Source organism: Macaca fascicularis, chromosome 5 (assembly GCF_037993035.2).
Source record: "Macaca fascicularis isolate 582-1 chromosome 5, T2T-MFA8v1.1".
In the NCBI taxonomy this organism is placed as follows: Eukaryota; Metazoa; Chordata; class Mammalia; order Primates; family Cercopithecidae; genus Macaca; species Macaca fascicularis.
The window spans coordinates 59,066,086-59,082,870 of record NC_088379.1 but is presented as its reverse complement, the minus strand read 5'-3'; the positions used below and the strand labels follow the sequence as shown (position 1 = coordinate 59,082,870).

At 39.4% G+C, this 16,785-nt stretch overlaps 1 protein-coding gene across 2 annotated transcripts in view; it reads right to left on the bottom strand.

Annotated features, from left to right (window-relative positions):
• BTC (betacellulin) overlaps window positions 1-14,667 on the bottom strand; it is a 50,555-nt gene extending 35,888 nt beyond the window's left edge. For both annotated transcript variants that reach the window (XM_005555059.5, XM_045392488.3), the window contains exon 1: window positions 14,406-14,667. In XM_005555059.5, coding sequence (XP_005555116.3) covers window positions 14,406-14,469 — 64 coding nt within the window. In that variant the 5' untranslated portion in view covers window positions 14,470-14,667. The remainder of the gene's footprint in view (window positions 1-14,405) is intronic.
• Window positions 14,668-16,785: the final 2,118 nt, after the last annotated feature.

Genomic DNA, 16,785 nt, shown 5'->3' with positions numbered 1-16,785 from the left:
ATATAAAGAAACAAAGATTAGGCAGAATATTTTAGGCATCAGGTATTTAGAACATAAATTATATTGGAATTCCAAAAAGTGGCAATGTGTTAAGTTGGAGAAATCAGAAAGAAAAGTTGCACAGAAGAACTTAAAAACTGAGGACCAAAGGAAATGACATTGAAATGAGCTTGGTGTCTTTGGGAGACAATGAGTAAAGCTGTTCAGCTGGAGTGACAAATTATACAAAAAAGTATTAAGAAACAATGGCCTTCTTGGTGTGTTTGGTGTGACTATGAAATAATTCAATTGATTTTGTTGCGTGGCCTATGAAAAGAAGACTCATTAAGAAATAGTCACAACACATATTGCCAGTTGAAGCTTCTCAAGGCCTGCCCACCACATCCTGAAAGACAGATTCCCAATTAAGAATCTGACTAGTATAGAAAACCACTCACTAAGTATTTGATAGTGAAGACAACTGCTGTGTGGAAATCACTAAGAGTGACGTGTGTATTCTTTGTTATGTTTCTGCAAAGGCAAATGGAAGTGAAGTTTATTATTTTGTGTGTAGTCTCATTTCATATCTCAACCAAACTTCCAATCACTCTTCTGACCCTCCATTACATGATGATTGTCTTTTACCTAAAAATGAGCAGGGATTTTCCTCACAGAAGTCTTCCATCACAGGATGGCAGTGTTACAGATAACTATCTCCTGATGTAACAGTATTTGAAATTTTTGTCAATGTCATTTACCTATTGTAGTTGTGCTTTATTTTTCCCCTTCATAGTAAGCTATCGGTCTGTCATTCTTATTTTAATAGATGGTAAGATCTGAAATATGCAATGTCTTTAACGCAAAAACTAAGCCTGGGGCATAGAATTGGTGCTGTATTCCAAGATGAGGACCATAAGAGAACACAGTTACTGAATTCAATTTTGGGGGGAAAACTCAATTGTCTTTTTAAAAATTCTTCATTATTGGTTTCCCAGGTTCCAAGTGGCCTGTGTCTTCTATCCTTCCCAGGGAAATCTACTGAGAGTTTCTTATTCTGAAATTTTATCTTTCAACCTCAAAAACATTGCCAAAGTGCAGTAATATCATCCTGTACTCATAAGAACCTAAGAAAACTTGATGGTCATAGCCCACTCCCTACCCACCTTAAGAATCACCTTTACACAACTCTATTTATGTGCCATCCAGACCGCACATGTGTACAGGCAGGGGAAGCTCACCACATCCCAAGGCAGTTGGCTCCACTTTTTTCAAAGCTCCATTTGGGAAAAAATTTCTTCCAAATGAAGGTAAGTGCTGCCGTCCTGGAATTTTAGTTCACTAATGTAAGCTGTATTCTCTGAACTATACAGGGGAAACCCTTGGTTGAAATGACTTTTCGCATATTTGAAGTTGATTCTTATAAGCCAAATCTTGGCTCCTTTCCATCCACAACCCCAATTTCTATTCTCTCAGTCACGTGTATGTGTGTGTGTGTGTGTGTGTGTGTGTGTGTGGCTTCAGTTACCAATAATCTCTTGTCCCTTGTCTTTCAAGAGCACCAATCATTTCCTCATAGCTCACTCAAGAGTGGCCTCTTCTTTAGCCTCATCCTCCTTCACATCCACATTAGAGTATTTGATATGGTTGACTTTCCCAAATCTTCCATCTAAAATCCACCCCCATTCTTGGCTTCCTACTTATCCTCTCCTTTTTACTCAACTTCGCCAGCTCTTTTGCTGACTCCCACACCATAAATATGTGTGCCACAAATAATCTACCTCTGTCTTTTTTTTTTCCACTTTTTTGTCATGGTAAAATACATATAACAAAAAATTTATTATCCTAACCTTTTTTAAGTTATCATTAAATACATCCACACTGTGCAACCATCACCACCATGTAGCTCCAGAATTCTTTTCATCTTGTAAAACTAAAACTCTATACCCATTAAATAATAACTCCCTACTTGCCCCTCCTCCCAGCTCCCATTCTGCTTTCCGTCTTTATGACTTTGTCTCCGTCACAGACATGACCAAAAAAGTCAAAGTCATTTTCATTTTTGTAATGTCACATAGTCTCACAAAACATCCATGGAATCAATATTTGACCAAACATTTACTGAAGATTTATTGCATGCATGCACTGTGCTAGACCCTGAAATTATAATCAGTAAAATGATTCAGGTATATTTCCAGCCCTATTTTCTTTTTTTCATTTTAGATTCACGAGTACATGTGCAGGATATGCAGGTTTGTTACATAGGTAAACATGTACCACAGTGGTTTGCTACACACATCATCCCATCACCTAGATATTAAGCTCAACATCCATTATCTATTCTTCCTGATGCTCTCCCTATCTCCCAACAGACCCCGGTGTGCGTTGTTACTCACCATGTGTCCTTGTGTTCACATCATTCAGCCCCCGCTTATAAGTGGGAACGATGGTGTTTGGTCTTTTCCTGCATTAGTTTGCTGAAGATAATGGCTTCCAACTTTTTCATGTCCATGCAAAGGACATGATCTCATTCCTTTTTATGGCTGCATAGTATTCCATGGTGTATATGTACCACATTTTATTTATCCAGTCTATCATTGATGGGCATTTAGGCTGATTCCATATCTTTGCTATTGTGAATACTGCTGCACTGAACATATGCACGCATGTATCTTTATAGTAGAATAATTTATATTCCTTCGGGTGTATAACCAGTAATGGGATTGCTGGGTTAAATGGTAGTTCTGCCTCTAGGTCTTTGAGGGAGAGCCAGACTTTCTTCCACAATGGTTAAACTAGTTTACACTCCCAACAACAGTGTGAAAGCATTCCTTTTTCTCTGAAACTCCACCAACATCTGTAGTTTTTTGACTTCTTAATAATAGCCAATCTGACTAGTGTGAAAATGGTATCTCATCATGGTTTTGATTCGCATTTCTCTAATGATCGGTGATGTTGAGCTTTTTTTCATGTGTTTCTTGGCCACGTGTATGTCTTTTGAGAAGGGCCTGTTCATGTCCTTTTCCCATTTTTAATAGAGTTGTTTGTTTTCTTCTTGTAAATTTGCTTAAGTTCTTTGTAGATTCTGGATATTGGACCTTTGTCAGATTCATAGATTGCAAAATTTTTCTCCCATTCTGCAGGTTGTCTGTTCAGTCTGATAATAGTTTCTATTGCTGTGCAGAAGTTCTTTAGTTTAATTAGATCCCATTTGTCAATTTTTGCTTTCGTTGCAATTGCTTTTGGTGTTTTTGTCACGAAATCTTTGTCCATGCCAATGTCCTGAATGGTATTGCCTAGATTTTCTTCTAGGGTTTTTATAGTTTTGGGTTTCACATTTAAGTATTTAATCCATCTTGAGTTATTTTTTGTATATAGTGTAAAGAAGGGGTCCAGTTTCAATTTTCTACATATGACTAGCCAGTTCTCCCAGCACCATTTATTAAATAAGAAATCCATTCTCCATTGCTTGTTTTTGTCAGGTTTGTTGAGGATCAGATGGTTGTATCTGTGCAGTTTTATCTCTGAGCTCCCTATTCTCTTCCATTGGTCTCTGTGTCTGTTCTTGTACCAGTACCATACTGTTTTGGTTACTGTAGCCTTGCAGTATAGTTTGAAGTTGGGTAGAATGATGCCTCCAGCTTTGTACTTTTTGTTTAGGAATATCTTGGGGCTATTTGGCTCTCTCTCTCTCTCTTTTTTTTTTTTTTTTTTTTTGGTACCATATGAATTTTAAAATAGTTTTTTCTAATTCTGTGAAGAATGTCAATGGTAGTTTAATGGGAATAGCATTTAATCTATAAATTACATTGGGCAGTATGACCATTGTCATGATACTGATTCCTCCTGTCCATGAGCATGCAATTTTTTCCCATTTGTGTCCTCTCTGACTTCTTTGAGCAGTGATTTGCAGTTCCACCTAAAGAGGTCCTTCACTTCCCTTGTTAGTTATATTTCCAGGTATTTTATTCTTTATGTAGCAATTGTGAATGGGAGTTCATTCCTGATTTGGCTCTTGGCTTCACTCTTGTTGGTGTATATGATGAATGATAGGGATTAGGCTGGCGTGGTGGCTCACTCCTGTAATCCCTGCACTTTGGGAGGCCAAGGCACATGGATCACTTGAGGTCAGGAGTTCAAGACCAGCCTGGCCAACATGATGAAAACCTGTCTCTACTAAAATACAAAAATTAGCTGGGTATGGTGGTGGGCACCTACAATCCCAGCTACTCTGGAGGCTGAGGCAGGAGAATTGCTTGAACCTGGGAGGTAGAGGTTGCAGTGAGCTGAGATAGTGCCACTGCACTCCAGCCTGGTTGACACAGTGAGATTCCCTCTCAGAAAAAAAAAAAAAAAAAAAAAGAATGCTAGGAATTTTTGCACATTGATTTTGTAACCTGAGCCTGCTGAATTTGCTTATCAGCTTAATAAGCTTTTGGTCTGAGATGATGGGGTTTTCTACATATAGGATCTTGTCATCTGCAAACAAAGATAATTCAACTTTCTCTCTTCCTACTTGCATATGCTTTATTTCTTTCTCTGGCCAGAATATCCAATACTATGTTGAGTAGGAGTGGTGAGAGATGGCATCCTTATCTTGTGCTGCTTTTTGAGGGGAATGCTTGCAGCTTTTGCCCATTCAGTATGATACTGGCTGTAGGTTTGTCATATATGGCTCTTACTATTTTGACGTATGTTCTTTCAATATGTAGTTTATTGAGTTTTTAACATGAAGGGATGTTGAATTTTATCAAAGGCCTTTTCTGCATCTATTGAGATAAGCATGTGATTTTTGTCTTTAGTTCTGTTTATATGATGAATCACGTTTATTGATTTGCATATGTTGAACCAACCTTGCAACCCAGAGTTGAAGCCAACTTGGTTGTCGTGGATAAGCTTTTTGATGTGCTGCTGGATTTGGTTTGCCAGTTTTTTGTTGATTTTTGCATAGATGTTCATCAAAGATATTGGCCTGAAGTTTTCTTTTTTTGTTTTTGTATCTCTGCCACATTTTGGTATCAGGATGATACTGGCTTCATAGAATGAGTTAGGAAGTAATCCCTCCTTTTTAATTTTTTGGAATAGTTTCAGTTGAAATGGTACCAAGTCGTCTTTGTACCTCTGGTAGAATTCAGCCATGAATCTGTCAGGTCCTGGGCTTTTTTTGGTTGGTAGGCTATTTATTACTGCTTCAGTTTCAGAATTCATTATTGGTCTGTTCAGGGATTCAATTTCTTCCTGAGTTAGTCTTGGGAAGGTGTATGTTTCCAGGAATTTATCCATTTATCTTAGATTTTCTAGTTTATGTTCATAGAGGTGTTTATAGTATTCTCCGATGTTTGTGTGTATTTCTGTAGGTCAGTGATGATATCCCCCTTATCATTTCTGATTGTGTTTATTTGATTCTTCTCTCTTTTCTTCTTTATTAGTCTAGCTAGCTATTTTATTAATTTTTTCAAAAAACAGTTTCTGGATGTATTGATTTCTTGAAGGGTTTTGCATGTCTCTATCTCCTTCAGCTCAGCTCTTATCTTGAGTATTTTTTGTCTTCTGCTAGCTTTGGGGTTTGTTTGCTCTTGGTTCTCTAGTTTTTTTAGTTGTAATGTTAGGGTGTTAACTTGAGATCTTTCTAGATTTTTTGATGTGTCAAGTCCTATTTTCTAAGCAGGTGAATAGCTAAACTGGCTAGTAATTGGAATTTCCTGCAGTATCTTTTTTTTTGGAATAAACTTTTTATTTTGGAACAATTTTATACTTACAGAAAAGTTGAAAAGTGCAGGGAATTCTCACACACCCTTTACCCACTTTCAGCTTCCTCTAATGTTATCATCTCATATCACTGTGGTAAATTTATCAGGACTAAGAAAAAACTATCACCTCACATACATAGTTCTCCTAGAACCAGAACCTTGCCAGAACCTTGGGCAAGTTGCTTAATCCCTTTGTGTTTCATATCCTACTCTATAAATGGGAATAATAATGATATCAACCTAGCTCCTGTGTTAGATAAATGTTATGTGGATGAAATGAATTATTATGCTCTTAGAACAGTGCCTCTCACATAATACACAACTGTTCTGCTATTATTTTTATTGTGAAGATCAAATGAGATAATGGGTAGCAAAATGCTTTTGCAATTATAAACTTCCCCAAAATGTAAGTAACTACATTGATACTCTATAGAGAAGGTCAAGGAGATACCTGAATATGTAGTTACATCCTGTGTCTGTCACCCTAAGAGATGAGACCAGTTGAGTGTCAGAAACCCAGATGGCATTTCAGTAGGAAAGTGATCGTGAACAAGTCAAGTGTAAGTGTCCTGAAAGTGCTTAATTCAGCTCTGATGACAATTTTCTGGTGGTGCTACAGGCTTTCTGCACTAGAAGACAGAGGGAAGTGGTTCTCACCTATTCTAGGATGGCCTGGACTTTGCAGCTCACTCCAAAGAGTAGAGAACAAAGATCCGTGTGTAATGTGCCTAAATTTAACTACTAAAAAATTCAGACATTTGATTGTTATGAAATCTTTGTATATAATACTAAATAAGTTAGAGATTCTCAACACTAACAACTCAGGCTGCCTCCAAAGCAAAGCTATTTCTATTTCTATAGGAGCCACCAAAAGTTTGTTTTTCTGTTTAAAGCTAAACATAAACCCATGAATACAACAACTTGATTATTCACCATTCATGAAAACCATTTCTGTTAAAACAATTGTAATCACACAAGAGAGAAATATCATCTGACATCTTACAGAATTCAAGGGTATTTTTAAATAAACCACTGGAGAGTGTCCTGAGTCCATTGCCCTTCCCTCCCCAACTTAGACACTTATTTTTAAAGTTTACATTTTGACCAGTAAAATCTGCCCTGAACCAAACATGTAGCAGTCTGAATCCTCAATACAAAACATAAGAACTAGAAGAAATGCTACATGAAAAAGAAAAGTCCTTTTGTGAAAGAATCTCTAGCACTGCTAGCAGCAAGTCCCATATAACAAGGGGTAGATAAACCTGTCCTTCTACCACATCTCTGAATCTGGGGTCAGTGTTTTGCCAACAAGAAATACAATTTTTTTTTACTTAACCTGTTGTCATTTTACTGACTGGGCATCTTCTACCAATAGCCACTTACATTCATTCATTCATTTAATTAATACGTTTTGAGGTCCTACTATGGGTCAGGCACTCCTTATGTAACTCTTCAAAACTAAATAGTTAAACAAGTGAATAAATCCACAGTCTTGCAAAGAGGAAAATGTTATATTAGTAATTCATCCTGTTATGCAACTAGCTCATCACTTTAAAACAAGGCAACTGAATACGAATACTGTTAAACTTCCCATACCCATTTTGTAATTAATACCTCTAGTCTATGAGTCAGGTAAGTAATATACTACATATCCTCAGGAAAGAAAATGTAGAGAATAAATGAAAGTATTTCATGGTTATTTGACCTTGTTTAATTGATGTGAATTAAGATTAAATATTGCATCTCCCTCCAACCATCTAAAAAAGTATTTCATTGTTTCTTTAAATTATAACAATTAGATATACCGTTGAAATACTAAGATTTCTTTTTTTAAGATATAAATATGCCTGGAAAGGCTAGCCATCTTCAGCAATATAAAACATAAGAATTTTAATCAAATTGCTTCCCTCTTAAATTTGACTTGAGAGCATTCTTGACCAACTTTTGTATAATTCTTTGCAGATCCAGTACCAGCTGGGGTCTGGCACAGCCTAAGATCAATAAGCATAAAAGCAGGACATGGTAGGGTTGAAAGCACATGCGGAGTCATGAAGATCAGAATTTGAGTTCTAAGCATATGCTATGTTTTAGGGAAGCTACTTATTCTTTCACAGTGTTAGTTCCCACATTTATAAAGTCTTTTTTTCCCAGGTGCTGTTGTTACCCTAAGATGAACCTTGGAGGACCTCCTGATTATGAGCCATCTCCAACCTAAGAAAGCCTGGCAATACATAATTAGGGAACACGGAAAAAGAAACATGAAACAAACCAGCAAACCAGTAAACCACTCATCTGGACCTTACACAAAAGGTGGGGCCAGCTTGTCCTCAAGCTGTAGGGAATAAGGTAAAAGGAAGTCTAGATATTTCCAGAGTATTTTAACAAATTCCCCAGATAAGAGACTACGTAATATTTTAAGTCTAACTTGTAACAAAAAGCATGAATTTGTCTAAATTATAAAATCCCCTGCCTCCAGTTCCCAGGATATCCTACAGAGAGAAAACTGTATCAAGAATTCACGATTCTGACTAATGCCCTCATTTTGGAAATCGTGTTTTCTTAACCAGACATTATTTCCTTCAAAACTGCACAAAGTTAACTTTTGGTTTGAGATATTTGGGTCTACTTACTGCTACACACACAAAAAATGATAACTATTAATTTGTTAATTTGTCCACCTTTTAATTTTTCTCCCATTTTTTCCTTCACCACTACCAAGAAAGAATTGTCACTATTAGTGAATTTCCCCCTAATCTCTGCAGCCCGTAATAAATTCTCCTTTTCTGTGATCATATTTAATCCGTACTATGTAATTTAAACTTCCTTAAGGATTGAACTATTATACAATGTTTCATTTGGAATGAACATTTCTATCCTATGTAAGTCTTTCTAGAAAGACAATAGCTTACATTTAGGCTTTTCTCATTAATGTTTAATACAGTTTAGACACACTGTAAACAATATTAGACATACTTTAAAATAGTAAAATTAAAATAGTAAAAACTTTTAGGTCTGTCTTCCTCAGTATCACATGTTTAGAAATAATGATAGTACTTTTCATCAACCTGCCAAGTACTGTGCCATGAGCAAAAGAGTTATACATTTAGTTAGGTTAATGTTTTGCTAATGGCGATAGTCAGTAACCACCTTTCATGAACAAAACGCATACCAGGTCAGCCTATTTGGCAAAACCACAGTCAGCTGCCATCTCAGCAAGGAGCTGTGTATCAAAAGTAAGTCATCGTTAGCAAATCTGAAGACATTAAAGATAGGATACAAAGAGTTCTGGGAGAAAGCGAGTTTCTTACATTTTGATTATCAAAACTAGGAAAGTGTGTGTCAGGGAGAGAGGGAGTGGATGTGACTGTGTATGTGAGGAAACAGAAGAGTTCACATCAACATCTTTGTGATACGCTCTGAGAAGCCACTGACCCAGAAGAACTTCCTGGACTATCCCCACTGAGATTCATTCATTCAACCAGTATTTATTGAGCACCTACTATATACATAGGGACTGGGCTCTAACTGTAAACAACCCCTGCCGTCATGGAGCTTACATTCTAAGGAAACAATTCAAAGCACTTTTGAAAGCGTGGCCATGGTGGGCAAATTCCTGCCCTATTTTTCCTTTGCCTGCCTCCACTGCTGACTATTATGGCAGTTTCCTTTGATCAAAGTAAAAACTCTAACACTCCAATTGGCTTAATAAACACCGATTGTAGTTCTTTTTAGACAAATACCCATGAAATAATTGAAAAGTTATCTGAATATTCACAAAGGTAAAATAGTAATAATACATTGAATATTGCCTGCCAATTATTCTTCTAAAATCTTTTCCTGCATTTTCTCTATCCTCAAAATAATTCTGTGTCTCTAAATGATAGTTACCTTTATTAAAATTCTATAGGTGAGAGAATTACACAAAAGGAGTTTAAGCAACGTTCTCAATGTTACAAGGCAACCATTATAGAATAACAACACTTATTCACGGCTATCTGTTCTTAAGCATCTGAAGAAATTATTTTGTCCAAACTTTCCTAAATTAATGTATTTTTCTTACATATGGAAACAACTTTTGGCATTGCATCATCATCCATTCTTCTAAAATGACAGTTTTATTTCTTTTTAATTAAGGCAATTCCTTATATAATTCAAATAAATCTGACAACCCGATTTTGATGAGATTTCCTAAAATATTAAAATTACCTTCTAAATATTTTATTTTACTCTGCTAGTGCAGTCTAACTTTTTTGTCTGATATCAATGCTAGGCAAGTGCGGTAAAGCTCTTCATTGCATAAAATTAGGATCAAAATTGGCAGGGAAAGAAGAATCTGTAGAGGCATTTATTTTTTCAAGAGTAGATATGCATTTTACTTTTGCAGCTTTATTTTTTACATTTGTTCCTTTTTAATGAAACCAGTCAAAATAAAACTGTTTTTGAGGATTTTTATCTATTACCTATTTCATAACTAGTGGGAGCAGGAATTTGAGAAATGAAGGCAACAAAAAGTCTTCCCATTAATTAGTAGAACCTGATGACATTCAGGAAGTATCCAGAATCAAAATGTCAAAATATTTTAAGAGGTATTGATAACAATTAATGATTTGTCCTGTGCTTTCCTACTGTCTATTATAATAACTCATGCTTATTCTATGTTTTGGGCACATTTTAAGTGCTTTACATAGTAATGCATTTAATTCACATAATTGCATTGGTCCTATTACTATTAGGTTTTACAGGTGAGGAAACTGGTCCAAGTAGGTTCAAGAGACTTGCCCGAAGTTTCAGAGCCAGCAAGTCACAGCACCAGGGGGCCATGCCCCAAAGGTCTGGTTGAAAGTCTACAGGCTTGACCACTACATGACCCTGCCTCAAGATATGCTCTTTTTACCAATTTTCAGTAATTACCATGTGGGTTCGATCAGGGAGACTATGAAGCAATGTCACCCCTTCTCCATCTGCCCAAAGGAGCATCCCCTAGGTGTTGGTGCTCTAAGCAGACTAAAGAATAACAGGAGTCACCCACATGTTCAAGGATAGAATCAGACTAGGATATCCAGACTGACACAAGCCAGACACAGTCCAAAATAAAGCACCTGGTCTGACCAATACCAACTGAACATTATCAGCCAGGCTAGCCTGGCCCTGGGCTAGGAGAAGCAGGGTTTCCTGGAAGCAAGGAAGAGCCAGGAGTCCAAGAATCTGCCAGAGAATAGCCAGAGCCAGGGATGGCACAGATGTGTGGGTAGGCAGTTGGGGAAGCAAAGGTGTAGGAGACAGCTAGGATGAGCTTACATGCTTTTTAAATAAGTCAAAAGAACTGGTTTCCAGTATTGGTTTTTCCTGTTATACGCAATGTGACATCTCTGCACTTGAGTGTCCTATGTCTCCTTAGATAGGACATTCTGTACTTGAATGTCCTATCTCTCCCTACCTAATTCAGCAACAAATATTTATCTGCTAAGATCTCTTGAGACCAGGAATTTAAGACCAGCCTGGCCAACATGGCAAAATCCCATCTCTTCAAAAAATACAAAAATTAGCCGGGTGTGGTGGCGAGTGCCTGTTGTCCCAGCTACTGGAGAGACTGAGACAGGAGGGTCACTTGAGCCCTGGAGGCAGAGGTTGCAGTGAGCTGAGAGATCATGCCACTGTACCCGAACCTGAGCAAAAGAGTGAGACTCTGTCTCAAAAAACTAAAAAAATTAAAAAAAAAGAAAGAAAGAAAGAAAGAAAGAAAGAAAGAAAGAAAGAAAGAAAGAAAGAAAGAAAGAAAGAAAGAAAGAAAAAGAAAATACAGTAGAGAAATATGAGCCCCTTTTGGAAAATCTCATTTTTTGAGAAAGTAAGATTAAATGGTTCAGGATTTCTACTGACTTAGAAAACACCTTTAAATGGTTTTAGAAAATAAAACCAAATTAATGCATAAAAAGAATATCAATAACACATAAACATATAATTTATATTTATATTAAATGTATTTGTACCATATAATCTGCTTATGGCATACCTTCTTTTTATATCTCCAAACCCACTTCTGTCTTTATAAAATTTCCCAAAGAAAGTAGTACACAATTTGCATATGTTAGAATGGAAGTTATCCTGTAAAGATCCATCTACTAAATGCCAGATGTATTTAAGGAGCATCTACATTTATAATAAACATAAGCCATTTCTAATTTACATCACATGTTGTTTTGTTTACTTTTTGAAAAGAATGTAACATGGAAAGGGCAACACCATCTAATGAAACCTCTTCATTTTACAAATGAGAAAAACAATGCCCAGAAAGTTGTAACTTACAGACATCTTAGAGTCATGAAATGGCAGAACTGGAACCAGGACTCATGTCTGCTCAATGCCCACTCTCATCGCATTTCCACCATCTCTCTCTCACACACACATACACACACACATACACACCAGTGCCTCATGCATCTTATTGCTCACATTGTTTTCAAAAAGTCAATGGAACAACACGTGACATAATTTAGGAAAGAGACTTCAAAGTAAAGTGTGTGTGACAGAAATAGGACCACTTAATGGAAACAGTGATGCCAACAAATTACATCCTTTGGCATTCTGCAAGAAGTAGAGCTTTAAGGGGATCTAGAGACCAAATTCAATTTCCCAAGCCAATCATTTAACAGGAGGGTTGTACATTTAGGTTACCCTGAGCGTACAATAGCACTAAATTAGAGTTTTGCTTTTTGTTTTTCATTTCTGTCTTTTGACAAGTTTTGAGAAGAAAATATTGTGTGATAGTAAAGGGGAAAGAATGTCCATCGACTTTAAATAGTCCTTTCTACTATGACACTTCTGCTAAAACATCACCCTAATTTAGGCCCCAATTAGCTCATACCCGTATTACACCTATGAGACAATCAGGTCCTCTGGCCCACAGGCACCATCCCCTTCCTATACTGCACCTCACTGCCAGATTTATCACCTTTAAATCATTGTTTGCATCATATCACTCCCTAGTCAAGCCCTGTGATGGTGTGTGTGTGTAATAGCTTATTGATTCTTTTCCAAATATTCTAATCTGGCTTTTTCAGTTCTTCATAATGTGTCTGCCTCTCAGAAATTCTGCTCTTTCCAGTAAAGCACGCTCATTCACATCGCCAACCCTTCACTGATGCTTTCTCTCTGGTCTCTGTTCCCTCTTTCCTCTCTACTATTGCAAACTCTACCCAAGCCTCAAGGCACGCATTGGTGCCCTCCATTCAGCCTTTCCCCACTATTTCAGGCCCCACTGCTGACCTCTCTCTCCCTTTTCTGATTTCATGAATTTTTCCACAGGTTACACTGCTGGGCTTGCATTTCCAAATTCAGTGTAAGTTCTAGGGCAGGAATCATGTTTTATTTTAGGAATCTCATGAGCCCTTTCCCCACCTCCATTCCTACATACCTCAGCACCTTGCTGACTATGACAGATTCTCAGGGAATACTTTGATTGTTGTACAGTTTAGACATGGTGGAGGAAGAGAATGTCAGCTACATGCAAGCAATGCTGGCAAAAGCATCAGGACGATTTCTGCGGTTAAGTTTCAGCCCCATTGCGCTTCTTCATGAATGTACACATTCACTCTACCACTAAATTGCTACTGACTCCTTCCCTTTCAGGGTTTGTTAAATAAGTTTATTTTCTCTAACCTTGGTCCTAAGTCTGATCCACCTCCAACCAAGTTCACTGTACCTTTTTAGCCACCTCTCTTACTCTAAGGACACAGTCAAATGAAAGTTTTCATTTAGGCTTCCTCTCTTTTTCCTCCATAAGAGGAATTCCCGTTCTTTTTCATTTGTGGTGTCCCCTTCCCAGGCTTGAGGGTAGGAGTGATATCATGGTGACACTTCAGCTGTGGAGACTCTCCTCCTACCACATAAATGCTCCAAACCCAGATATGTCTACAGCCCAGCTAAGATTAGAAAATGTCACTGAGTTCCCTTCCCTGCCCCGCAAAATGACCATGATGCAGAGAGCATACTTTGAGGAGTTGGGATTTTTCCTACCTAGAAGCCTTCTCATTACCTTTCCTCGGGGGAGGGGAAGGGGAGGCCTGCTTCCAGCGGCATCTGAAGTTCTAGCTGTGCTTTGTGAGTTCTGACTCCTAAGGAGGCAGGACAGACCCTCTGGAGGGCTCTAGGCATCCTGCTACTTCTCCTCCTGCTGGCACTGTTCCCTAACGCCAGGTGATCACACCTCCAGTCAAAGAGTTCCCGTTCTTCTGCCTCCTGCAGGATATGCTTCTTGGTCTATACTCCCACGTGAGCTTCTTTAGTGGGTTTCCCTGCTCGCCCCCACCCCGCCCTCACTCGCGGGCACAGCGCCTCACCGCGGTGAATACCCCGCCGGCGCCGCCAGGCCCTCTGCTGTGTGCACAAGGCAACAGCTGGCGGCCTACTTGCAGCACTGGCAGCGAGGACCTCGGAATCGCTTCCGCCCTCGGGCCTCCTCACGCGTCTAGGGACTGCCTCCAACAGGTGCAGCCCCAGGTGCCCAATTGCCAGATCTTTAACCTCGCGCTCTCCCAGCCTTCAAAGTTCTCCAACCCGCGCCTGCCAGCCCGAGCGCGCCCTCTTGTCCAGGTGCCAGCTCGGTTCAGGGTTCACCCTCCCCGCGACTCCAGCCCCAGACTTTCCTGATGGTTTCCAGTGCCCAGCACGGCCACTTACCCAGGGCAAGGGCCAGGAGCAGTGGCAGGGAGCTGGCGCCGCTGCCCGGGGCGGCCCGGTCCATCAAACCCGCTCTGCGGGGCCGGGCAGTCCCTAGACAAGTCTCCCTCCTTCTTCGCCCCCTTCCCGGGCCTCGGGCGCCTGAGAGGGTGCCTGGAAACTAATCCCGGAGCCAGAAGGAAACGAAACTACTTCCCAGGCTGGCACCCTGGCTACAGGGCAGGGAAACACCCAGGGCGGGCGGCCGGCCGGCTCCGTGAATGTCGTCGGGAGGAGGGAGCCTCCTATTTATCCCCGCTCCTCCTGCACACACCCCGCCAAAGAGGCGCAGGACTTGGTCCTGGGAGCCTCCACGCTGCTCCCACCCAAATTGCCCCACACCCATACCCACACCCACACCCAGGGACATATTCGGGCTGCCCTCGGACCAGCTCACCACTCCCCCTGCTGGGTCTCACCTGACTGACTGTTCATTTCCCTCCCCCTTAGAGCGTAAACAAGGTAGGGAGGGAGATGTAAAGAATCCGTGTGGAGGGGTGTCGGGGGTGCCCGTCGGGCCTGCAGGCTGACCTAAACTCCTGGAAGCCACTGAGGAAGAGTCAGAGACCCAAAGGTGTTCTGGAATTCTAACTTCCTTTATTTCAGAGGATTGCTAGTGTCATGGAGAAACCATAGTCACCATTCATTGTGGTTGACTTCAGGCATTTGATAATGCAGGCAATTTCAAAAGAGTCATTGTTGCCTTTTAAAGTCTTGAAGCCATAGCGAAACCTCGTCTCTACAAAAAATACAAAGGTAAATTTAATAGCCGGGCATGGTGATGTGCACCCGCAGTCCCATCTATTCCCTGAGGCTGAGGCGGGAGGATCGCTTAAGCCTGGGAGATGGAGACTGCAATGAGCGGAGATCGAGCCACTTCACTCCAGCCTAGGCGCAAGGGTGAGACACTGTCTCAAAACAATGACAACCAAAAAAAGAAAAAAGAAAAAAAAAAAAGGAACAAAATAGAAAGAAAAGAAAAGAAATGAAAAAAGTCTTCAAGCTAGTGTCTTAGTTTCTAGGTGCATTGTCTTCTAATAATTTGTAAAATTTGGTCTCACCAGGACCTACTTTAGAAATTTCATTTGTATTTCTATTTATGAATTTACTCATATATTCAGTATATTTTCATTTAATTGCACTAAGCACTTTCTGGAACAGAAAGACATCCTCACAGCTTTTAGAGAAAGCAAACAGCATCCAATTTTACCTTATGTGGTTAGATTATGCCTCCAAGAAAACCAAAAGGTACAGCTGTTTTTGTACTGATCTGTGTTCCTCATATAAGATTTTTGTGGATAATTATGCCCCTCAGTACAGAAATTTTATTTCTATAGCATCCAAAAGTCACATAAGTCTTATTTTACATATGAAATGTAGCTTGGGTGTCTGCTTCTTCCTCGCCATCCTGTTGTTTAAATTAAATAAATTGTTGTGTATTTTTCTCCCACGAATGACATTTCATTTCAAAACTAATTCAAATCATTTTACTGCCCCAGGCAACTGATATATCCAGTGGAATAAAAAGCAGCTCTTAATTTTCAGAATCCTATTCTAGTCCCACGTGACAGCTCATAAAACATTGGTAGAGAAGGCAGACATGAAGTTTAGAGAAACCCAAAGTTGTAAGATGGAAGGTTACTGCACCCCAGCTAAAAAGAGCAGAAACACTGGAAGCCAACGGATTTTGACATCATCTCCCTCCCTCCCAACACTTCCACCCTGCCTTTATCCTTTCTGATATTCTCTCCATCTCCCAGCATCAGTGCCCTAAGTTAAAGTATTTCTTACTCCAAGATGACATTTAGCCTAGCCAACAGCTGCCCTGTTAGCCCCAACAGAATGTTACAATTTTATTTTCCTTTTTCATAGACACCAATAAAAACAAAAAAGTGAGACCTAAACAAAAACTACTAAATGTTTGTTGAGCATTGGAAAATTCCAGGACTTGGTGTAAGTATTCATCATTCATGCCATTCAAGTGGTAAATTAACTTTTTCAGGCCACTAGAATGTGAAGTAGTATAATTTAATATACTAAATAGGACAGATAAATTAATAACCTTCCCTGAGGGCTTTATTTACCACCATAAATAAAATAAGTACTCCCAAGACTATGCCTTCCAAATTTTCTGACACTGGATATCCAATCTCTTCAAGGTTAGGAGACTTTTCCTGTCTTTTTTGCTTGCTTGTTTCTTTTTTTCTCTCTCTCTTTCTCTCTGTTCTTCCCCCCCTTCTTCCCTCTCCTTCTCCTCCTTCTTTTTCTCCCCCCACCACCCCCCCCCCCCCTCCAACCACCTGTCTCTCTCAAGTCATTTGCTTATGAGGCATCCGGAATA